The sequence below is a fragment of the Galeopterus variegatus genome, unplaced genomic scaffold, assembly GCF_000696425.1.
Source record: "Galeopterus variegatus unplaced genomic scaffold, G_variegatus-3.0.2 Scaffold48, whole genome shotgun sequence".
Classification (NCBI taxonomy): Eukaryota; Metazoa; Chordata; class Mammalia; order Dermoptera; family Cynocephalidae; genus Galeopterus; species Galeopterus variegatus.
Window position 1 is genome coordinate 533210 of NW_007726159.1, and position 24089 is coordinate 557298.

At 40.6% G+C, this 24089-nt stretch overlaps 1 protein-coding gene across 1 annotated transcript in view; it reads right to left on the minus strand.

Moving 5' to 3' along the window:
• Positions 1-9248: 9248 nt before the first annotated feature.
• Positions 9249-24089, minus strand: part of PSKH2 (protein serine kinase H2) — a 21819-nt gene continuing 6978 nt past the window's right edge. The window contains exon 3 of the mRNA XM_008572658.1: positions 9249-9554. Coding sequence (XP_008570880.1) covers positions 9249-9554 — 306 coding nt within the window. The remainder of the gene's footprint in view (positions 9555-24089) is intronic.

Sequence of the window (24089 nt, forward strand, 5' to 3'; positions counted from 1 at the left end):
GCGTCGCCTGCTTTGTCTGGGAGTGCCAGTGGAGACTGGCCATCCTCGGAAAGACGCCAGTCCCAGGTCCTCTGTCTTAGCTGGAGCCTGGGTTAGTGAAACTCTCAAACTCAAGCTGTGATTAACAGTCACTCCAGGGTGGCTTTTCCACTCTGGAGAGCGGCTGTGTTTCAGATTAACTCTGGCTGGGGAAGAAGAGTCCCTTGGTTGCTTTAACAACATTGCTGAGGATGCTAAGAAATGGCCGTGTCCAGGGCTTCTTTTTCTTTTTTCCTTTCCCTTGTGAGCATAGGTCTCTTTGTAAAAGGTCATGAAGTGTTCTCTCCCACACCATCTGCCCCCTTCTCATTGTTCTGTTTGTCCCTAACCTACACAGGTGGGTGTGGAAAGATGGCCTTGTTTGTGGCAGGCAATGTTCTTAGCAATGAAGCAATGCTATTGCAAAGTGTCTGGCACTGAACTTCACTAATCACTTTAAAACTGAAGCCACCTTTGGCACGGAGTGAAGCAGGGCTCTTCTGAAATGGCTCTAGACTGTCCAGAGCTGCCATACGAAGCCAAATCTCCAAACCAGGAGAACTGCCTGAGGCGTGAATCTAACCTTAGATGGTTTGTGAGAATGTTGGAAAAATTCAAAATTAAAATTTTGCCTAGTTTCTGCAATGCCCCTATAGCTAAATGTGCACATCTACAAGAGCCCCCAGAAGTCAGCCTGGCTATTAACCAACTGCCTGCATTCCTTGCTTCTGTAATCTTGCTTGCATACTTGCTTCAGCCACGTGAATTTTGAGAAGCTGAAACTAGCAGCTGCCTGCTTGAGATGTATGTTGAAAAACCAAAACTTAAAGAGTCCGCCTATAAAAGGTCCCGTAAGACCTGGGTTTGGGGCCCAGAATTTCAGAGCATTAGCTCGTCTGGGGCCCGCCAGCACAATAAATTCCTGACTCTCCAACTCTCCGAGTGTCTCCCACTTCCTTGCTGAGTCCACTTCCATAACAAGAACAGAACTCCACCTCTAGATCCAGAGGAGAACTACACAACTAGTTCATCCCCTGGACAGCTCCACAAACACAGGCAGTACCTGCAACCCTCCTGCTACAGACTCTTTGCTCCAATCTTTAAATGTGGGAGGTGTTGGTTTTGAAAGGGGCAGGAGATGTGTGTGGTCAAGGATTCAACATGAAAGTTCACAGTCCTTCCACCCATCCCAAACCTTTACAGCAGCATGGGGGCAAATAAAATTGGTTTTTCTCTGGTCGGCTGGGGCATAAGGTGTTTAAGAAAAAGCTACTTGCTCCTGCTCTTCTGCTCTTTTGCTGAGAGAAGGACTTTCTCTTGCCCATGAGAAGAGATTCTCTTCTTTCTGTGCTAGATCACTTATTTTAGCAAGAAAGCATGTTAATAATTGGTAAGAAATCCTATATAAAATAAAGTCATAAGTAGTCACTTTTTAAAATATAGATTAAAAAGTCTATTGTCACCAACTGGGTATGCTATTAACAGATAAATGACCACATTATCTGATATCTGCTAGAAAGATGGGCTGGTGATCTATTTTAAAATCAAAGTAGTCATTTTTGTCAGGTGGTTCCCAACTTTTAACTAATATAAGGATATTAATTCTACAATGCACATTCAGTTTCCATAGAAATAGTTCTTTATGCCAGTTTTTTTAGAAGAAGGAACACTTGGGCCGGCCCGTGGCTCACTCGGGAGAGTGTGGTGCTGATAACACCAAAGCCCCAGGTTCGCATCCCATATAGGGATGGCCGGTTCACTCCCTGGCTGAGCGTGGTGCTGACAACCCCAACTCAAGGGTTAAGATCCCCTTACCGGTCATCTTTTTTTAAAAAAAAAAAAAAAAGAAGAAGGAACACTAACAGTAAAAGTTCTGTAAAGCTTTACTGAATTTTTTTTTACATCAGAAGTAAGTATTTTGCCAGTCACTTCAAGATTTTCCAAATATGAAATTATCCATGCCATTCACAGTGGAGTTCTGGTGGCCTTGGTTGCCCTTTCCTTTCAGCACTGCAGCAAGCTCCAATTCCTGGAGCAAATGCTACTGGTCTCCAACGAGGTGCCGTCACCCTCCCTCTATGTGGAGGGGAGGCAGCTTCTACACAGCAAGTGTGTGGCATAGCCCGGCCCCCCAGCTACCAGCTAAAGCACATGACTATCCCCTGGGCTAGTACTGAGGGCAGCCACCCTTCAGTCACTAGTACAGCTTGGAATCACTGCTGTGCAATACAAACCAAAATAGTGGTGAGAAAGAACATTTTTGAAATATGACTTGAAAGACATGTAAGTTACCCCTTCATTTAGGTTTTCTAAAAATCCCTGTCTGCTATGGGTCAAATGTGTCCCTCAAAAGTTCATGTTATCAGAAACTTAATCCCCATTTTAGTGGTGTTAAGAGGGTGGGAAATCCTATTATGGTAATTGAAAGGTGGGGCCTTTTAAGAGGTGATTAGATTATGAGGACTGTACCTTTGTGAATGGATTAATCCATTGATGGTTTAATGCGTGGTTATGAGCATGGTTCCAACAGCATTAAAAGGAGAGGGAGTGTACAGGTTAGTTCTCTGCAGCTCAGCCATTCACCATGTGACACCCTGCATCACTAGAGAGAGTCACCACCCACCAAGAAGGCCCTCACCAGATGCACCCCCCGGACTGTGGCCTTCCCAGCCTCTGAACTATAAGAAATAAATCTCATTTCTTTATAAATTACTCAATTTTAGGTATTCTGTTATAAGTAACAGAAACAGACTAAGATACTGTCTCAAACAATCCATGGAGCCCTGTACCTGGACCATGTTATTTTGAGCTTCCTGGAACTGCTTTCACCAAATTACCCATTGTGCCTACATTGAGGAACATTATGAACAAGAACCTGTCAAAACTGCTCACTGTGTTTACTACAAAGATGTTGCTAATTACATTACACTTGTTAATTACATTGCACATCCTCTGGGAGATCCCACTAGAAATTTTCTTTTGAGTCTCAGTCAGGAATGAATGTGCTTCCCTCAAGCAACTAATTAAAATTAATGTTTTAATTTTAAGACCACTTTGAAGCAAGCACCTGCTTTCTTCTTTGAATGAACTGCTGCAAAACTGAGAGTCAAATATGAAGTTACCGTCTGCAATTTATGATTTAAAATTTTTTAATATTTTTATTTCTAATTTTTATGTTATAACCCCACCTTGTAGCTCCTTCCTATCCCTTCTACTCTCATTTTTATTTTTTCCTACATTCCTCTTCTACTCAGTTCAAATTGATTTTTTACCTCATTTTTATCTACTTATATAAATAACTTAAAGCCTTTAAAATAGAGAAATGAATAAATAAAGACTGTAATATCTGGTACTTTGAATTAATTATTTCTTAGAAGTAAATAAAATTCTCTCTTTTCCTGAATTGATACTCCAAGAAACAAAATGCACAATTTTTCAGAATTGGAACAATTATATTTGGTTTCAGACAAATCCACTTGATAATGCTAAAAACATCATTTTATGAAATATTGAAAGTGGGGTCCCAAAGTCAAGGCCAGAGGCAATGGAAAGAGAAAGACAATGGTTTAGGAAGTCAGTTCTAAGGGAAGACAGCACATATTTTCTCCAGAGCTGCAAGCCATAGGTGATAATGCCTAAGCAGAAACTCAGACCATGTCCTTATTTGGAATAAGGGTCTCCTCCAATATAATTATGGTAAGAGTCTAGAGATGAGATCATCCTGAATCAAGATGGACCCTAAATCTTTTTTTTTTTTTTCCTTTTTGTCTTTTTTCGTGTCCGGCAACGGACCGCAACCCTCAGTGTCACGCCCCTACCGGACCGGGACCAGCAATGGGATCTCAACCCTCGGTGCTGCGCCTGCCCCTCGCTCAGCCGGTGAGCGGGAACCGGTCTGTATGTGGGATCCGAACCCTCGGCGGGAGCGCTGCCGCGCTCCCAAGCGGCACACTGTAGCAGTGCGCCACCGGGCCAGCCCCAAGATGGACCCTAAATCTAATGATGAGTATCATGACAAAATACAAAAAAGGAGAAGACACAGAGACACAAAGAGGGCAAGGCCAAATGAAGACTGAGACAGCAACTGGAGGGCTGCCGCAAGGCAAAGCATGCCAAGGATTGCCTGCAGCCACCAGCAGCCACCAGCAGCCAGGAGAGAGGTGTGGAGGAGAGTCTCCCTCAGCCTCCGGAAGGGACCAAACCCGGCCTCACCTAGACTTTGGACTTCTGGACTCCAGAACTGTGACCGAATAAATTTCTGTTTTTTTGTTTTTTTGTTTTTTTCCTTTTTGTCTTTTTTCGTGTCCGGCAACGGACCGCAACCCTCAGTGTCGCGCCCGTACCGGACCGGGACTGGCAACGGGATCGCAACCCTCGGTGCTGCGCCCGCCCCTCACTCAGCCGGTGAGCGGGAACCGGTCTGTATGTGGGATCCAAACCCTCGGCGGGAGCGCCGCCGCACTCCCAAGTGGCACACTGTAGCAGTGCGCCACCGGGCCGGCCCTAAATTTCTGTTGTTTTAAGCCAACTGGTTTGTGGTAATTTGTTACAGCAGCCCTAGGAAACTAATGCACCATCTTAGGTCTCAAGATTCAAATTCACATTAATTTGTGTTTTAGGTTGTAGCTCCTTTCTCTATTAATTAACTCTTGCTTAAAGTGACTTTTAAAATTAAAGCTTCTGTGACAGACTTTGAAAAAATATCCCAAGCACAAATCAGTAATTACTTGTCATATTAAATTGAAGGTATTCATACTTCAGCCTAAAGATTTTAACTTTCCAGAATTTTACACACTTAAAAGATTATTCATATTTATATGTAATTAATAGACAATGGTATAATACACAACTGCATGAAAGGTGACTAAATATAACTCACATGAGCATAATTTCTGTTACTCAGGTTATGTCAGTCAGGTATTATGCAACTCCTCAAAGTATGGTTACCAACATTCTATGTATATCATGGAAAGTAGATCTTTTGCACAAACATTTTCAGAATATGTCAAAAAAAGTTGATAATGAGCTGTCACATAACCGCCAACAGACAGGGGAAAGGGTGAGCGAGAAAATACTAGGATAGGAAAACTGAGGACAAATAATAATACAAGACCAAAATGGATATTAGGCAGTGATGAAAGAGAAGTAAATGTTATTGTTCAGTAGAAACTTTTTTCTATTAGGAAAAAAGTACAAGTGATTTCATAAAAGTAATAAGAAATATAAAAAGGAATTGTGAGGTTTAATGTGTTTATTACAAAGTAATCTTGGTGTTCTTTCACCCTACTTATATTAACCCTGGTCATAAAAAGAAAAGGAATTTCCAAATATTTAGAAATTGGTTTGCAATGCCTAATTTCACCAGAGGATGGTAGAATAGGGTCAAAACATATGAAACCGTGCTAGTTCATCTTTTTCTCTCAGAAGTTCAAAACAATGCTAAGTGACATGTCTAATTTGTAGAATTGTCAAAATCGTTTTTATACAAAAGTAAAATTCAGAAAGATGTCATGATTGGTCCAGTGGTTGATTTGCTTGTTTGTTTGATTTGGAGCAGGGAAAAAAGAGTGGTGAGAACTCAACTCTGGGACATTATAACATAGAACTTCCTAGTCACATCAAGTCAACATAACAAGAAATTAAGCCTGCAAAAAAGTTATTAATTTATCAGAGAAATGGTTAAAAAAAATAACTGAGTTGATTTGTAAGAACTTTACAAAACTTAGGGAAAAGAGAACTAATTACCCAACCACAAGCTTCCACTCAAAAACCCTAAAAGTGGGGGGGACAGTTAGCGAGGGTCCAGGGAGTACTCAGCAGGAAAGAGAAAGGGTTTTTTCTATGAATGAAAATTCCCAGTGTACATCTTACTAGGCACCTTCTGCCCTTCCTCATTATCACTCTCCCTTTCCCATCACACTCACTCAACTTCTACAGGCAATTTAGAAGATCTTCAAATGGAACTTTAGCTGCAGAGCGGTGGAAACGGGGCAAGGGGCTGCAGAGAACAGTCCACAGTTCATTGTCAAACACTGAGAGCCTGTCATGTGAGGGCTGCCAGGTTCTAGAGTTTCAAAGATAAATGAGACCTGGTCCCTGCCCTTGAGAACTTAGAAATGTAGAAGTCAAGAGGCAGACCCCTTCTGTAGGCGCTCTCGAATGGCCCTCCAGTTATGATGTAAACAAGCACTCTGACCTTGAGGAATTGTAGGCTCCATGCCAAGCCCCACTTCCAAGGCTGTGATACCTTATTGTCTCCCTCCACTTCCTGCCCCTGTGATGTCTGGACCATTTGTCTGGGTTTCTCCTGCCCCCTTCTGCCCCAGACAGCCTCCTGGAATTACAAACTCCTTGCCTTTGCTGCTCTCTGAGGCTTGACCCATCTTCCTAGCTCAGCCCCACCTCTCCTAGACCTCACTCCTTGCTCCGCATTTAATATCCTCTGTTGCCCCAGCAATAACCTAGTCCTGCCTTTGGACTTGAGGATGCCTGCAGGGTGGTCTCATTAAAGCTGGTGTTGATAGAAAAGCACCTCAAAGCAACCTAAACAAGTAAAGTCAATTATCCATAGAAACTACAAATATTTACACTAAAACTTTGGGTAATATTATATCCCATTGTTTCTTTGTGGCATCAGCACCTGCCTTTTGCATTCTTCTTTCTTGGGAATGATCCAACATAGAGGTTACAGGATGAGTTCTGAGTTTCTGATTCCAGATCTGCTATGTACCTGCTGGTGATCTTGGATAAGTTATTTCACATTTCTGAGACTCACTTTCCTTAGATATAAAACCAAATTAAGGATAATATCTACTGCAAATGTTTGTTGTGAAGAGCATATGGAATATAGTACTTGGCAGAGAGTAGGTGCTCAATAAATATTGGGATAAAATTAGATTGGCTGCATGTTAAAGCTATTTTCTAATCATTTAAGAAATCCAAAAGTATTAGCATTACAAATTTTAATTGCTTTTTTTATTCTGTTAATTTCAAGTGGCAAATATGTAAAATATACAATTAGAGAGAGCCAGTTTTCACATCTGATTAGTCAATCCCCAATTCCTCTAGGGCTGCTTATTCAAGCTTCTCCATTTTCTATTGTTTCCCTTCCACCACATGCATTTTTAATTGGATTTTATTTTTACTATAGACCTAAAGCAAATATGTCAATTAAAAAAATGTTAAGGTAGAAGTAGGTATAAAGTGAAAAATGAAAAGTAAGCCTTTCCCTCCCACACCATACTTTCTATTCTCTTTTCCCCAGAAACAGTCACTATCTTTATCACATTTTTGCAAATTTTCAAACTTCTGAAGATTTTTTTCATACACAAATTAGATCATATACTACAATACTCCTCTGCATCCTGCTTTTTCATTTAACACAATAACATATCATGTAACATAGCATATAAATCAATCGCATCATTTTTAATGGCTGCATAGTAGACCTTTGTTTAGACATAACACACTTTAAGGAGTTCTCCCATTGATAGGCATTTACTTGTGATTCCTGATTATATAAATAACAATGTTTTGTACACTTTTGCACATACATATTTGCACACTTTGGCAAGAAAATATGTAGGCAAATTTCTTGAAATGCCACTAGGTGAAAAGTCAATGCATTTTAATATCTAAGTCAAAGGTCAATGCAGTTTTAATTTCTAGGTCAAACATCAATGAGTTTTTAATTGGAGTAGGTACTGCCCCCAAACTGTCCCCCAACCCCATGAGGTGGCACTAGATTTTACTCCTCTCTCTCAACATGAGAGTATCTGCTTGCCTGCAATCTTCCACCATCTGTATTATCCAAGTTTAAAATTTTTCAGTCTAATAGGAGAAAAAATATTACTTTTTGTTGTTTTAATTTTCTTTTTGCAAATTATGAGTAAAACTGAACATTTTTGGACATACTTATTAGCCATCTGTATTTTCATGAACCACCTGTTAAAATATTTGCCAATTTTTCTACTTTTTTCTTTTGAATTTGTAGTGTTCTTTTTATAATAAAGGAATTAACTAATGGTCTGTCATTTGTGATGCAGCATTACAATTTAAAAAGAAATGTTTGTGTCACTGATTACACATTCATATCTATATAGCACATAATAGCTGTTCCATAGATGTGGCCTTAAAGAGAAAAATAAAATGAAAGAATTAAAACTGATTTTATAGTTATAGCAAATATCACTCTAGCATTTTATTATTGTACTTAATAAAATAAATTAAGTGATAAAACTAATGAATCATTTATTTACTATATTTATTCATTTATAAGAGTGACCCACAGGTATAATTAACAATATTTTGGTCTTTATATCATTTTACAAAAATGTATGTACTAAGGATCAGGCCATGTGCCTTGCCTGGAGAACTGAGTTTGGGAACTTACCTCTTTTTTAATGCACTACTTATGATTATTTTATGGTGGGTATTTAGAATCATCAAGATATTTGATTAAATAATTCTAGTAGAAACCAGTGCTTACCAAAAAGGATTGGTAGTAGTGAAAAGAAGCAAGATGATCACACACTCTTTTGTAAACTCCGATGGATGATGAATGCTAACACTAAAAAAAAAAAAAATCACTTGTCTGATTCTGCAAAATCCCCATCTTCCATTGAATAATGCTCCCGTAAGACCATAAGTTTTTGATAGATAGAAACTGTATACTAGCGTTCCTTATATGTCCCATAATTAACAATTTCTATAAATATTTGCAGACTAAATATGAAATTAACAGACACTGGTAACCATCTTGAGTGTTACCTAGTTAATACCATATACTGGGTCTTGAATATAAATCAGTAATTTCAGGATAATACATTTATTCCCCACATCTAACTATGCCTGCTATATCTGATTCACCATTCTTTCACATATACGTCCCTTATCCCAATAATATCATATTTTATTTAACCCATTCAATACTCAAGAGATTTTCTCCATCTATTGTTTCCAGCTCTTTGAATGTATCTAGTATTTACTCTATTATTAATCTTTTGCAGCAGTATATTTAGGGGAAATAAATATAGGTATAAGAATAATTGTAGACCAAAAAAATGTTACAAGTAAAGGTCAATATTATACAACAATAACCACATGCTTCTAAGTCTTTGGAGCTTTAGGGTGCCCTAATCATGATGAAATGGTCCCTATTGACCTAATGCTAGTAATGAAGTTAATAATCTGGCTTCAAATTGTATAAAATGATTTTGGCGGTCATCTGCTTACAAAGGTGCAGATAGTGGTGATTTTGCTATCCTTAAGTTTCTCTTGCTCCACATATGCCTTGCTTTGTGAGAATAACACGACTTAGAAGATTGTGCAGATCCAGGACTCTGAGAGTGGGGAGATGCCCTGTGCATGAGGTTTCGGGAAATGGCCCTCTGAAGATTCTTCACGGAAGACCCTGCAGCCATGGTGACTACCCAGGGATGATCCAGGGCCTGGCCAGCTGACATGCGCTGACTTGCTTCCAAAATCAGTAGATTGTCAATGAAGTCTTTCGCCAAGTGTGAAATGCCTGGCCAAGGCTGAGAAGAAAAACAAAGTAGAATAAAACAAATAAAATAACAATACACATACAGAGAATTATATTCCTAATTATATAAATTAATGCCTGTCAAATCCACAAAACTTTTTCAAATAAGCAATTTAAATACTGTGCCATTAAATATAAAGTGAATTTAAAAATCTACTTGACAGAGAGGCAAAAAAAAAAAAAAAATACTCCTTAGCAAAAGAAAAAAAAACAAGCACAGAAATTATCCTCCAAAGTCTCTGTCCAATGAATGAGAATTAGAAATCTGTCCAGCGCGCTGTTGCTAGCAACACAAAACATTCACAGGAGCTGGGCGAGGCAAAGCAGCTGTTGCTGATGAATGACATCAATGTCAGGTTAGTGTTTACCACAGTGTGGTCATCTCAGAGTCCCTGTGATTTTGAGAATGAGATGGAGAGGAAAGTGGAAAGTGGGATGGATTGAGAAATCATCAACTTTTCTTTCCTTTTGAAAGTTTTCTCTGGACTTAGGAGGCCTCCATCTCTACAGCCTGACAGAGAAGGGGAAGCACAGCCAGGGCACTTCAGCCAAGGGTCCCCCAGCAGGGCATCTCCTCAAACACACTGGGCTCCATTGTTCCCAAGCAGTTAACCACAAATCAGACCCAGCACGTAGCAGAGCGATGACACAGTGCAATATGTACAGCCAGCTATTTGATGTTTCAGGGGCTTATTCTGGTAACATTTGCACATACTTTAAGTACAATAGCAGCAATTCACAGTGGCCTTTGGGAGGATGGGGACAGGAAGGCTCTTGCTTCATACTCAAACTTGTTTTCTGCATCACCTTCTGACACACAGCACACTGCCTAGAGAAAACTGTAGTTTTGTATCCCTTGTCCTCCGCTAAGGAAAAACATTGAGAAAATTGCCCATGCATTTGCTATATCTCAAACATAATTTCTGGTTGATCTGAATTTTTAAAAATTGTGTCTCCCAGGAAAGGTAAGGGAATCCTCACTACCTATTGTCATTGCCCTCATATAAGGAAAAATCAGACTCCATACATAGACATCACATTCTCTAATTTCTTAACACTCTATTAACCTAGAATTTGAATAAAAAGAATCCAGTTGAGGAAATACTCTTCTTTTTTTCCTTTAGTTTGTTTAGGTAAAGGAGATATGAGAAATATTTATCCCCCAAAATAAAAGTCATGAAATAAATGAACATATTTGTCAAATATTCAAACACAGGAAAATAAAATTTAAACCCTCAAGTCTAGACAAAGCACATCAATGGCAAACGTTCACAATGGCATCCCCTCGATTCTGGCTAGACATCTCTTTGGCCCTGGATCCAGACACATTTATCTGGGCACAAGACTATTTAAATGAATGAAGGTTCAACTAAATGCCTCCAGTGGAACGTTTTAAAACAAGAAAAAGAATCTTTCTGGAAAGAATATAAAATATGTGCAGCAAGGTTTATGGAGAACTCATTAAGATGACCCTAAATGAATGTGCATTTAAAATGCAGTTGCAGAAAATAAGGTAACCGGTATGCTGGAAAAATGAATTTCTTCAGCCAAAACTTATTATTCAAACATGAGTTATAAATTACAGAATTCCTGAGCCATAAAGAACAACCGAAGAGTATCTAGGAGTCAATTTCACATTACATAGTAGAAAAGGTTAGGTACTGGAAGAAAATGAACTTCTATTTTATTTTTATCTTCTTAATTTAAAGTTCATTTTTGCCTATGTTCAATAAGCATAAATAGACTAACATACATACATATACATATTCTATAAAAGAGTAAAAGCTGAGAGTGCATGCTCAAAAATTTGTGACTACTAATGTTATGTAATCAAAAACCACCTATTGAATCAAATTCCTACTCTGGACCAACTGTCACCCTATGCCATCATTCAGTCCCTTCATCAGCTTTCATATTCATTTTATGTCCAACGGAGCTTCCCTCATAATTTCTCCTCTCAGGTTTGGCTATCCTCATTTTTGGCCTCAAAATTCCCCTTTGTTCGGTGTTTCTCTGCAGTCTCATATAGACAGTGCCCTGGACCCGCCTGTTAACCCCTCGTAATAAAGGAACAGCATGAAGTCGTGGATTTGGACTAGACAGGTGGCCCAGCCATGCACAGCTCTGCAGTCTCAGGATTTCAGTCTCCTCATCAGAAAAAATGGGGATCATCATATGTCTTTCACGAGATTGTTATTAGGACCAAACTAGGTCAAGTTCATGAAAGATGGTTTTGAAAGTAAAGAGCATTATGTAGATTGTTGTTACTGTTCTTGTTACTATTAAATCCTCACAACTTAACGCCCTCTTTAGTTCCGTTGTAGACACATTCACTGACTATATTTAGAGAACTGAAATATGAAAATTATTCAATGCTTCTTGAACCAATTTCACTGACCATTATCATGATAAATGTGTGCCCTCAAAAAAATATATTGTGTGCAAAGAGGTGACAAACCATGTTAGAAAAAGGTATTACTTTCTTTATCCCAAGATCATTCAATTAATGTGGTTACAAATAATCTGTAATATTTTTGGATAATTTGGACTGTGTTTTCCTTTCTTCTTTCTTTCTTTCCTCATCTGGTTCTTTGCCTATTTTTCTGATTTCTCCAATAGAGATTGGCTAAGCTGTATAAAACAACAATAACCAAAACCCAAAATTCAATACTATCGATTGCACTACTTATTAGCTATGGAGGAATAAAAGGAATTCAGAGGGATGATATCACAGGCTATAGATGCCTTGACTCTTTTGCCTTCAAACAAAGAAGAAATAAATTGCAGTTTCTTGGTGAACAACTTTCTCCTAATATTTACCCCAGTCCATGCCCTTTAAAAGGGTCTGGCTATCTTAGTACCACACACCCTAGAGCCTGCCCTGGTGAGGGGATCGCTGGACTATTCTCTAACTTGCTCTGTCTGTTGCTCTCCGGCCTATCTCCCCAGCTTTGCATTCTCTGGCTCTACACTTCAGCTCCATCCTTTCCTGCCCTCTTCATTTTCTCTGTCCTCTTCCTTGGTCTGGCAACCATATCTTACAGTTCATTCTCCAATTTTCTGCTTCAGCTCCCAAATTAAATTCTCTGTTCAGGGTTCTTTTTACCTTGGGGTCACCCACAGCTTTGTGTACTATGGTCCCCTTACCTCCCCTCCTCACCAGGAGGCCCGGAAGTCACCATGGAGATTCCTGGCACATGCTCCCGGGGAAAGAAGAGTCATACATTCAAGATCACATTTTCATTGTCTTCTTTTTATGAACACCGATTAACAGGGCTAGTGTAATAGTTTATCAAAAGATTCATAAATACAAAAATTGACTAAATAAAGAATGAATAATATCCTGATGATTAGTCATAGCATTTGTATTTCCTTGGTTCCTTTGCAGAAATGCCCACAGAGAATCATTATTCAAAACCATCATTAAAAAGCTAGATACTACTAATACACACAAGGCATGGAGAAGGGGACCGGGCCCCTCTCCCACAACCAGGCACACCACACCAGCACCTCGGGACCCACCTGGGGACCCAAGGCATGGATCTGGGAACCAGACACTCCCCACAACCAGCACACTGCCAGCATCAAGGAGCATGCCAAAAATATCACCTCCATGTGGGTGGCCCACCAGAGCCACCACAATAACCATGGCTGCCACAAAAGAGGCTAGACACTACAACCACCACACAGGTGGTCCGCCAGCCACTGGAGTACATTGACACAAGGAGAGTCACCAGCAGAGATAAAGAAAAGAAGAGGATGTCTCTTTCCATAAAGCCCATTTCAGAGTGACAGAAGAAACATCTGCTCTATGATAATATTGGGGGACCCGATCACACCTTTTGGCATTGGACAGATCATCTAAGCAACAAACCAACAGAGTAACCATTACTGTTTCAGAAGGAGACAAGAAATCTAGGATAATTGGGGGGGAAGGGTGAGGGGGACGGGAAGAGATTGGACAAGGGACATAAAGAATAATTATGAGGGAGGGAGGTTTCAGTAATTGGCCACAATAATCAACCACATTGTATATTGACAAAAGAAAATAAAATTTAAAAAAAAAAGAATAATTATGATTTGTAACAATATATATGCTAGTAATATTGATTTGATCAACATATGTCAACATTGAACCCTAAAATATGTATAATCAATTTTGATTCAATAAAGATTTTTTTTTTAAATCTTAAAATTTTGAGGATTGTAATTAATGTTACAATTTAGGGCTTTAAATATAGGCTTTTAAATATAGGGCTTATTAAAGTATAGGGTAATTATCAGTGGATTTAATTATAGAGTTTTCAGAAAAACTACAAATTTTTTTTTAGATAGATGGATAAGCTATCATTCAAATCCTTGGACTAAAAGTACTCAAAGAAGCATTTATCCCCTAAAAAATGTTGATTTTTATTAAAAATTTCTGCTGGTGACAACCTTGTGACTTGTATTTTCCTTCCTTCTTTGAAATTTAGTGTATGGGCCGGCCTGTGGCTCACTCGGGAGAGTGCGGTGCTAACACCAAGGCCCCAGGTTCGGATCCCATATAGGGATGGCCGGTTGGCTCACTGGTTGAGCGTGGTGCTGACAACACCAAGTCAAGGGTTAAGATCCCCTTACCGGTCATCTTTTTTAAAAAAAAAAAAAAAGAAAGAAATTTAGTGTATGGTTTTGGCAGATTTTAACTTAAGCTTTGCAATCAAGTTTTACGTAAATGTGCCCAAAAGTACTAGGGTACTTCAAAAAATTCACAGAAAGATTCGTACTATCTTTTAATTCTATTTTCCACAAACTTTTTGAAGTACCCTCATGTTGATTAACCCTCCATGGCTTTGTTGGTAGTAGAATAGGCAAAATCATTCTCCATCTCAGACAGCAGGAGGTTTTATACATTAATCTACATCATAGACATTAAATTTTTTTCTTTATTTCCCAGTCTACAAAGAAGACTCTAAACTGTATTTTATCTTTGCCAAAGCTAAAACTGCTCAAAGACAAAGCTTTGGCTAACTATTCCAGAATGCTCTATCTGTGGGGCATTTGTAAATGCTGGAAAAAAGTGAATACATATTCATGAGTTAATATAGGTGACATCTAATTAAAAACTGGAGAGCTAATTAATCCTACACCATACTCATAAAGAGAATATTTTTATGAGTAAAGAGATTCTGCCATGAGGGAAGGGTTGCTTCCATTTCTTTACCCATAAGGAAGATGCTGAAACTTAGAGGACTGGGTACTTTAATTTTTTTGAGAACCTACCATTTTTTGAAGCACTGGAAGTTAAAAGAAGTGTGTTCCATTTTCTCCAAAGAAAGAAGAACATAATAAGAAAGACCAAAAGAAATTGGGTTGGCCTTTGAACCCCAAGTTACATACATAATTTACATTTAGAACTAGATTGTATAGTTTAAATCTCATAAACCATAATGTGAATAATATAAACATAATATTAAATCCAAATACTTCCAGGTTTCTAAAATTTATGCAGATAGTTCTTTTCTCAACTCCATGAACTTCACTGATGATATCAAGGTCAAGAAGTGCAACGTAATCAGGGAAGCAGGTAACATAGCTGCTTTTCCACTCCAACCACTATTCCTTATAGCTAAATGAAATGTGCCACCACTATTTCAACTTCTAAAAACAGTCATTGTGACTAAGTGTAAAGAAAGAAGATTTGTATCCATTCAATTTAAGGTAAGTCAGAGAAAAGACGAAGAAAGGGATAGAACACAAAATACATTTGTAAGATTTTATAACTCCTAAAATTATTTTCCGTAATATAACTTTAAAAATAAAAATATCATTAAAACCTATTGAGCACCACTTTTTTTCTTCAGTGAGCATAAGTATTTAAAAACTAAACCATAGGAATGGGAACCAAATTATAGGAATTATGGCTTAGCAGACCGAACTATAAGATGGTATAGTATTCATTAATGGAATTCTAGATGTGATGGAAAGAGAAAGGAAGAGAATTAAACTACTGAATCTTCCACTCTCTTCTCCTTTTTACCTACTTAATAACCTGAATGAAGAATATATATAGTAAAGACAGAATGAGAGAAATTAGTGGAGATAAGGAGGCAGAACGAAATTGGGATCATGGCTGATGAAAATGAGTATAATCCATCAGACGTGTTACTTCTAAGAGAGTATATCAATAAACTTTTTTCCTAATGGTGTGGGAATCATAGGTGAATCTAAGCAGATGGGGACCATTTTCTATTAAGGCTATATAGGGTTTTTTAAAATATGCTGTTAATGTCAGTGTTTATCCATGTCAGTTGGCTAATATGGTGATAAGACTCATTTTATTACCAATGTATTTCACATCAAAAAAATGATTACTGTGATCAAGTGGAATATAACTAGACAAGAATATATTATTCCCAACTCATTGGCAAGAATACTTATATTTTTTCATTATTGTTAAAATTCTAACACCAAGCTTTTCTCATTATTCCATTTAAAAGATGAAAAAGGTACACTCGATAAGTGAAGTTTGTATCATTTGTAATGTTAAAAAAAAATGTAAAACTGATAACTTACTTAAGCAAAACTCAAAGTTTCAGTCTCAGTTTCCCATGTTAATAGTAACAATAACAGGAATAATTAATATAGTACTGATTATTTATTTACTAACATGGAACTATTCTAAGCGCTTACATCTATTAGCTCATTTGGTCTTTGCAACAATCCTGTTAGGTAGCTACTATCATTATTAACATTTCACAAGCAAAGAAACTAAGATACAGAGAAATTATAAAAATATACCCAAAGTTACACAGTAAATGGCAGATGTGGTAGTGGAATCCAGCCAGTATGCTCCAGAATGTATTCTTATCCATTACACTACATTAGCATGCATGCAAGTACACACACAGAGACACAAACACACATGCCCGTACGTGTGTACGCACATAAGCTCTAAAATTCTTACATTTCACTAGTCAATTTATCCCCTTTTATGTGCTTTTGCATATGTTGATCTATTTGAAAAGCGTTCATCTCCCTTCATCCTACACAGCACAAGTGTCACCTTCTTCATGGAATCTGACTCAACTTCTCTACGAAATGTTAGATCATCTTCCATTGCTCCTGTGGACTCTGAGACTTTGTTCCTACCTGTATTAAAGCACTTATACTTGAAGAGATGAATAGTAGTAACACGTGGTCTCTCCACCAAGACCACTAGGACCCTAAGAGCAGGGATACTGAGCATTTTTTATGTGGATATCCTCAGAGCTGAGCATAATTCCTGGTATGAGGAAGGCCCAACCAGAAGGAAGGGGTGGGAACCACACAAGGATGCATTCAAATGGTCTCCAAGATGAGCCCTTTACTTACTCTCCCCAGCATGAGCTCTGCCACCATGCCAAAAGCCATCGTGATGCCATTGGTAATCAGGCATATTAGTAAAGCCCTCCCTTACACAGTGGGGAAGAAATCTTTGCTGTCTTCTACTCCTTTTCCACCATCTGCTGTTCCTTCTATCCTGGTTGCTCCTCCGGCATTGCAGAAGCAACTGGAAAGGGGAACTACCACTCCTGCCCTGCAAAACGCATGAGTAGAGTAAATGTAGCCTTCCAAATCATCTCAATATTACATAATGAATCTAAAAATATCAATTTATCTAACAGTCTGCCAACCACAAAGTAAAGTATGTATACTATGCTCAATTATATTTGAAATACATTAACTTGTGTAGTTATGTATTGAAATCTCTCAATATTTTAATTAAATGCATTCTCCATGTTTATCTCTTTTTGATATCTTATTGGAGAGAGGGAAATATATGATAGAGTCCCAGCCTTCAAGGAGCTTGTAATATCTTGGAGCAATGACATATAACACCTAGATTAAATGTCAAAACAAATAAAATTAATCATAACCCTAAACAGTATTCAGAAAAGGGAAAGAATGACACAGGTGGAATGGTCATTGATGGCTTCATGAAAAAGAATGTATGTTGCACCAAAATCCAAAAGTGTTAAATATTAACATTATAGCTAATTTTTACTTATATATGGGTGGGGCTAGAGTATGGATCTTCCAGGTAACTAATAAAATTTTCAGTATATATAGTAAACACATCACTCCTCTTCACCATAAGAGAGGTAGCACTTAGATCTCTAGAAGCACTTACCCTATTTAATTCATTTTTTTCTACTTGAATTCTAGAGAAAAGAAGTGATTCGTACAATGCGCCATACCTGAAATTTAAGTTTTAGACAAAAACAAACTTTTTAAAAAAATACAAATTTATTATTTTACAGTTATGCAGATAAAAAGTCCAAAACAGGTCTTACAGGCTAAAAGCAAGGTGCCGCCAAAGTTGTGTTCCTTCCAAAGGCTCTAGAGAAGAATTTATTCCTTGCCTTTTCCTGCTTCTAGAGACTACCCCTATTCCTTGTCTCATGACCTTCCTTCACCTTCAAAACATCACTCCAACCTGTTTCCAGATTCAAGTCTCCACTAACTTTGATCCTCTTGCCTCCCTACTTTAAGGACCCTTGTGATCATATTGGGCCCACCCAGATAATCCAGGATTATCTCCCCATCTCAAGATCCTTAATTCAATCCCATCTGCAAATTCCCTTTTGCCATGTAGGGTAATGAATTCACAGGTTCTGGGTATTAGGGCGTGGACATCGTTGGTGGCCGTCTTTCTGTTGACACTGCCTATGCTTCCAGACTTGATGGTCACCCCGGTTTTTAAATAAAATTGGTGCATTTAGGGATTACTAGGCTTGCTAATGGTGCTAAGTATACAATAATGACAGGGAAAAACACGATTTGCTTTTCTGAGTCTATCAACATATGATTTTTTGGTGTCATGGACTACATGTTTTTGTCCCCTGTTTGTGTTGCTTATAGCAGAATACATGGAACTGTGTGGTTTATAAAGAAAATGACATTTATTGCTTACAGTTTCTGAAGCTGGGAAGTCCAAAGTCCATCTGGTGGTGGTGACAGTGAACCAGGGGTCTCACATTGCAAGATAGTGGAAGCAGAAAGAGCAGAGAGAGAGAGAAAGACAGACTCTCCTCTTCTCAGAACCACACCCTGACCACCATTTTTAACCCATTCACTACTGCACAGTCCTACAATCCAACCACCTCGTTAAGGTTCCACCTTTCAATTACCATAATAGCGTTTCCCACCCTCTTAACAGTCACAGTGGGGATTAAGCTTCTAATATATGAAACTTGGGGACACAATTCAAGCTTCAGTGAGTTTGGGGGGGACATAATTCAATCCACTACATCTTCTCAAAATGTATATGTTACAGCCCTAACCCCTAGTGTGGCTGTATTTGGAAATGGGGCTTCTAAGGAAGTAATTAAGGTTAAAAGGAAGTAACGACAGTTAAATTATGGATAAAGCCCTGATAGGATTAGTGTCCTTATAAGAGACCCCAGAAGGCTCATTCTCGCTCTCTCTGTAAGCACACAGCAAGATAGAAGCTGTCTACAGGCCAAAAGAAGAGGTCTCAGAATGAAACCTACTTTGCTGGCACTTTGATCTTGGACTTTCCAGCCTCCAAATCTGTGGGAAATAAACTTATGTTGTTTAAGCCTCCCGGTATTTTGTTATGGCAGTCTGTGCTGACTAAGACACTTGGTACACTTACGGGAAAATGTTAATATGAGTGCTTGACAAACATGGGGAAGAAAACCACAGAGCTGCCAATCCAATAACTTATCACAAGCAGCCGCACTGCTGCTCTGTGGTGTGTGCTGTCAGTGCTCTGGAGCTACAGACAGGCATTTTCTCAAGAAAATGCCTTGCAATTCCCACCGTGATGATTGTGCGTGATGATGCCGGTGCTCCTTGCGGGCCCTGGGCCCCTCTTTTTTGTATGTACGCACATACCTCTCCTTTGAAATGCTTTACTTCTCAAACCCAACACCATGCTTTTTTCCAGAAGACCACCCTGGGGCTCCTGGAGTCACTTCGCCTTGACCCCAGAAAGCCTGAGAATTTACCACCACCACCAACTCCACTGACCAACAGGAAACCCAGCTCACCTCCTCTGGACAATGCTGAGAAGTAACTCCTCTGCTGAGTGACACTGACCTGCTGTGGCCTTGGCCTCTTCATCTTCCCTGTCACGCTGCCACCCTGCTCCTTACCCGTCTCCCCAGGAGTCTATCCATAATAAATCACTTGCACGTGAATCTTCTTCGCAGGGTTGTTTCTGGGGAATCTGACCTTAGAAACCCTCTGAATTAAACCTGACAAAGTATTTTTAACAGAACATATTGTTTATTATTTTTTCACATTAAAATATTAGTTGTGATATCTGGTGCAAATATGGACCATACCTCTAACAGTCACCCTCTTTGTGGTCCCTTCCCACACCAAATTATGGCTGGCCTAGGACTCAGTGTGAAATTGTGACAATATGTATTTGATCTTCATCTCTGTCTCCTGACATACAAATCCTAAAATCCTTAAATTCTCCAGAGTGATAAGTCTTGCCATATGCTAATGATGGCTGGCAGCCCCTAGGCAGCTTCAGGATAGGGGTTGGTCACACAGGAAAGACCAACCTCCGGGGAGGGGAGAGGGGCTGAAGGTTAAGTTGATCACCAGTGGCCAATGATTTAATCAATCACGCCTAAGCAATGAAGCCTCCATTTATAAATCCAAGAGGCCTGGGTTCAGAGGGCTTCCAGATAGCTGAACACGTGGAGGTTTCTGGAGGGAGGTGGGGAGGGCATGGAATCTCTGCACCCCTTCTCCCATACCTCGCCCTGTGTGTCTATTCATCTGTGTCCTTTGTAATAGCCTTTATAATAAATGGGTAGACATAAGTGTTTCCCTGAGTTCTGAGAGCCACTCAAGCAAACAAATCAAATCCAAGGAGGGGGTTGTGGGAACCCCAATTTATATCTGGACAGTCAGAAGTTCTAGAGGCCTATACTGACCTGGGGGCAGTCTTGCAGACTCAGCCCCCAATCTGTGGGATCTGACGCTATCTCCAGGTAGACAGCATTGGAATGGAATTGGAGGGCACCCAGCTGGTGCCCGCTGTGGAACTGGTTGCTTGCTTGCTACTGGAGAGAAATCCCCACACATCTGATCACAGAAGTCAGAAGTTGTCTTCTGAACTGATGATTGTTGCTGTGTGAGAGCACAGGAAAGACAGCGTGTTTTTCACACACCAATTCACACAGTAACGATAGAATGAAGCAGAAGTGATGCTGTGCCACCCTCAAGTTCACTTTCAAGAGGACTGGCAACTTCCATAACTCTCTTTTGATATATTCCCTTTTGGAAGTCCTAAACTGACACGTAAGAAGTCTGGCTGCCCTGGTGGAGAAACACCATGCAGGAGAAGAAACCCTCAGATACATAGAGAGAATGAGAGAGAAAGGTCTAGTGGTCCCAATGTCCTGGTCAAAGGCAGCTTTCCAGCTGTCCCACAAAGACACCAGAGATTTGAGTGGCCCCTCCTAGATCTTCCACCCCAGTCAAGCCCCCAGATGAGTGCATACCATGTGTGGAGCAGAAGCACCACCAAGCTGAGCCCCACCAACCCACAGAATCATGAGTCATGATAAAATGGTGGTTGTTTTATGCCACTAGGTTGGGGGATGGTTTGTTACGCAGTCACAGATAACCAAAAGAGAAATATGTGTTCTTTGTAAACAAAACGAAATAAAAACAGAAATACAAAGATGTAGAGTTAGGGCTAGGGTCTGGAGCTCACAGACCCCTCGAGCCCATTCACAAACCCTTCACAAGCAGGTCTATGAGCTAGGTAACTGGCAAAAAGGTCCTTGGAGCCTTGGTTGAAGAATAGTCTTTATTCAGCACACACACATCTAGGAGCTAGGCAGTACAAAGAGAAACTCAAAACTCAACTGCTACTGGCAAAATCCAAAGAAAAACTCAGCAGCTGCCATCAGAGTAAACATGCTCTATTTTTAGATGAGAGCTCTCTGCCACCAGCCTGCTTCACAAACTGAAGAACACACAAAAACAACAAACTAAAAAGATACATTGGTGCACATGTGCACTAACTCCACCCACACACAACTTGTTTACAAGAAATGTGCTGCTCAACCCTCAACCAGACCTGAGCCGAGGGAGCCTAAATTATCCTATTTTCCCCACAAAAGGTATTTGAAATACAAAGAAGAAAACCAAAATGTTCAATCCATAATCCCCAAACCAGGAAACAAGCCCTGTTAACATTTCATTTTATTTCCTCAGCCTTTTTTCTATGTATACACTTTCCCATATGAATGTAATCATACTATACACACAGTTTGTATCCTCTTTATTTTCCACCTGGCAGTACATTGTGGCCAATGTCCAGTGTTGTTACTATTGCTAAACATGCAGGGCCCCCTCAGGGATCTGGGGGAAGGAGAAGGGGACCAGACCCCCCTCCCACAACGAGGCACCCCATGCCAGTGCCTTGGGGCCATCCCAGGGACCCAAGATATGAAGCTGGGGACTGGACTCCCCTCCCACAACCAGGCATCCTGTGCTAGCGCCCCAGGACCCACAAGGTGACCTAAGGTATGGAGCAGGGGACTGGAACCCTTCCTACAACCAGGCACCCTGTGCCAGAGCCCCAAGACACACAGGGGACCCAGGATATGGAGCTGGAGACCAAATCCCCCCTCCCACAACCAGGCACCTTGTGCCAGCACCTCAGGGCCTGCCCTGGGACTTGAGGCATGGAGAAGGGGACCGGACCCCCACACACAACCAGGCACACTGTGCCAGTGCCTTGGGGCCTGCCCAGGGACCTGGGGCATGCAGACGGGGACCAGACCCCCATCCCACAACCAGGCACCCTGCACCAGCACCCCGGGGCCCACCCAGGGACCCAGGGTATGGAGCCGAGGACCAGACCCCCTCCCACAACCCGGCACCCCATCCCAGTGCCCCAGGGCCCACACAGGGACCTGGGGTGTGGAGACGGGGACCAGACCCCCCCTCCCACAACCAGGCACCCCACGCCAGTGCCTCAGGGTCTGCCCAAGGACCTGGGGCATGGAGACAGGGACCATCCCACAACCAGGCACCCTGTACCAGCACCCCAGGGCCCACCCAGGGACCCAGGGTATGGAGCTGAGGACTAGACCCCCCTTCCCACAACCAGGCACACCACAACAGTGCCTTGGGGCCTGCCCTGGGATCCGGGGCATGGAGAAGGGGACTAGATCCCCCTAATACCACCAGGCACACTGCACCAGTGCTTTGGGTCTGCCCGTGGACCCGAGGCATGGAGAAGGAGACCGGACTTCCCTCCCACAACCAGTGACCCCATGCCAGCGCCTCAGGGCCCACCCGGGGACCTGGGGTATGGAGCCTGGGACCCCTCCCACAACCAGGAACCCTGTGCCAGTGCCTTGGGACCCAGTTGGCAACCCAGGGCATGGAACTGGGGATCAGACACTCCACAACCAAGCACACTGCCAGCACCACAGAGCATGCCAAAAATATCTCCTCCATGTGGGTGGCCCACCACAGCCACCACAACAACCATGGTTGCTGCGAAGATGGCTAGACTCCACAACAACCACGCAGATGGCCCACCAGCCACTGGAGTGAATTGACACAAGGAGAGTTGCCAGCAGAGATAAAGAAATGAGGAGGATGTCTGTCTCCACAAAGCCCATTACAGAGTGACAGAAGAGGCATCTGCTCTATGATTGCATTGGGGGAACTGATCACACCTCTCAGTAGTGGACAGATCATCTAGGAAACAAATCAACAGAGTAAACATTACTCTTTCAGAGGGAGAGAAGAAATCTAGGGTAATTAGAGGGGGGAGGGGGCAAGAAAGGGGGATGAGGAGAGATTGGACAAGGGGCATGAAGAATAATTACAATTTGTAACAATATATATACTAGTAATATTTATTTGATCAACATATCTCAATGTTGAAACCCAAAAATATTTATAATCAATTTTGATTCAATAAAAATTAAAATTAAAATAAAAAAACAAATAAATAAAAATAAACATGCAGAACTTAGGGACCATCAGACTCTACCATATGGATGTTTCATAATCTATTCAAACATCCTCTTAGGGCTCTTTTCAATTTTTCGCTTTTGTAAATATAGCTGAGATGAGCACCCTTATATTGAAATATTTGCTGCATCTGGCATTACTTCCTTAATTTCCTTCCTTTTTTTAAGAGTGAAATTATCAGATCTAAATATGTAATTTCTTTTAGTTCTAGATGCATGTTTTCAACTACTTCTCAGGAAGCCTGTGACAATTCACCTTCCACCAGCAGTAAATGAGAGAACTAATCTCTTAGTACCCTTAGCAGCAATAAGTAGACGTGAGTTGGGATTTTTAATCTTTATCCACTCAAAAGATGAAAAATAAGACTTTTTTCTTTTCATTGGCATTTCTTTGGTCATGAGTGAGGCTAGACATTTTTCAGGCTTTTAATAATCAATGGTACAGGGCCGGCCCGGTGGCGCACTGCTACAGTGCGCCGCTTGGGAGCGCGGTGGCGCTCCCGCCGAGGGGTCGGATC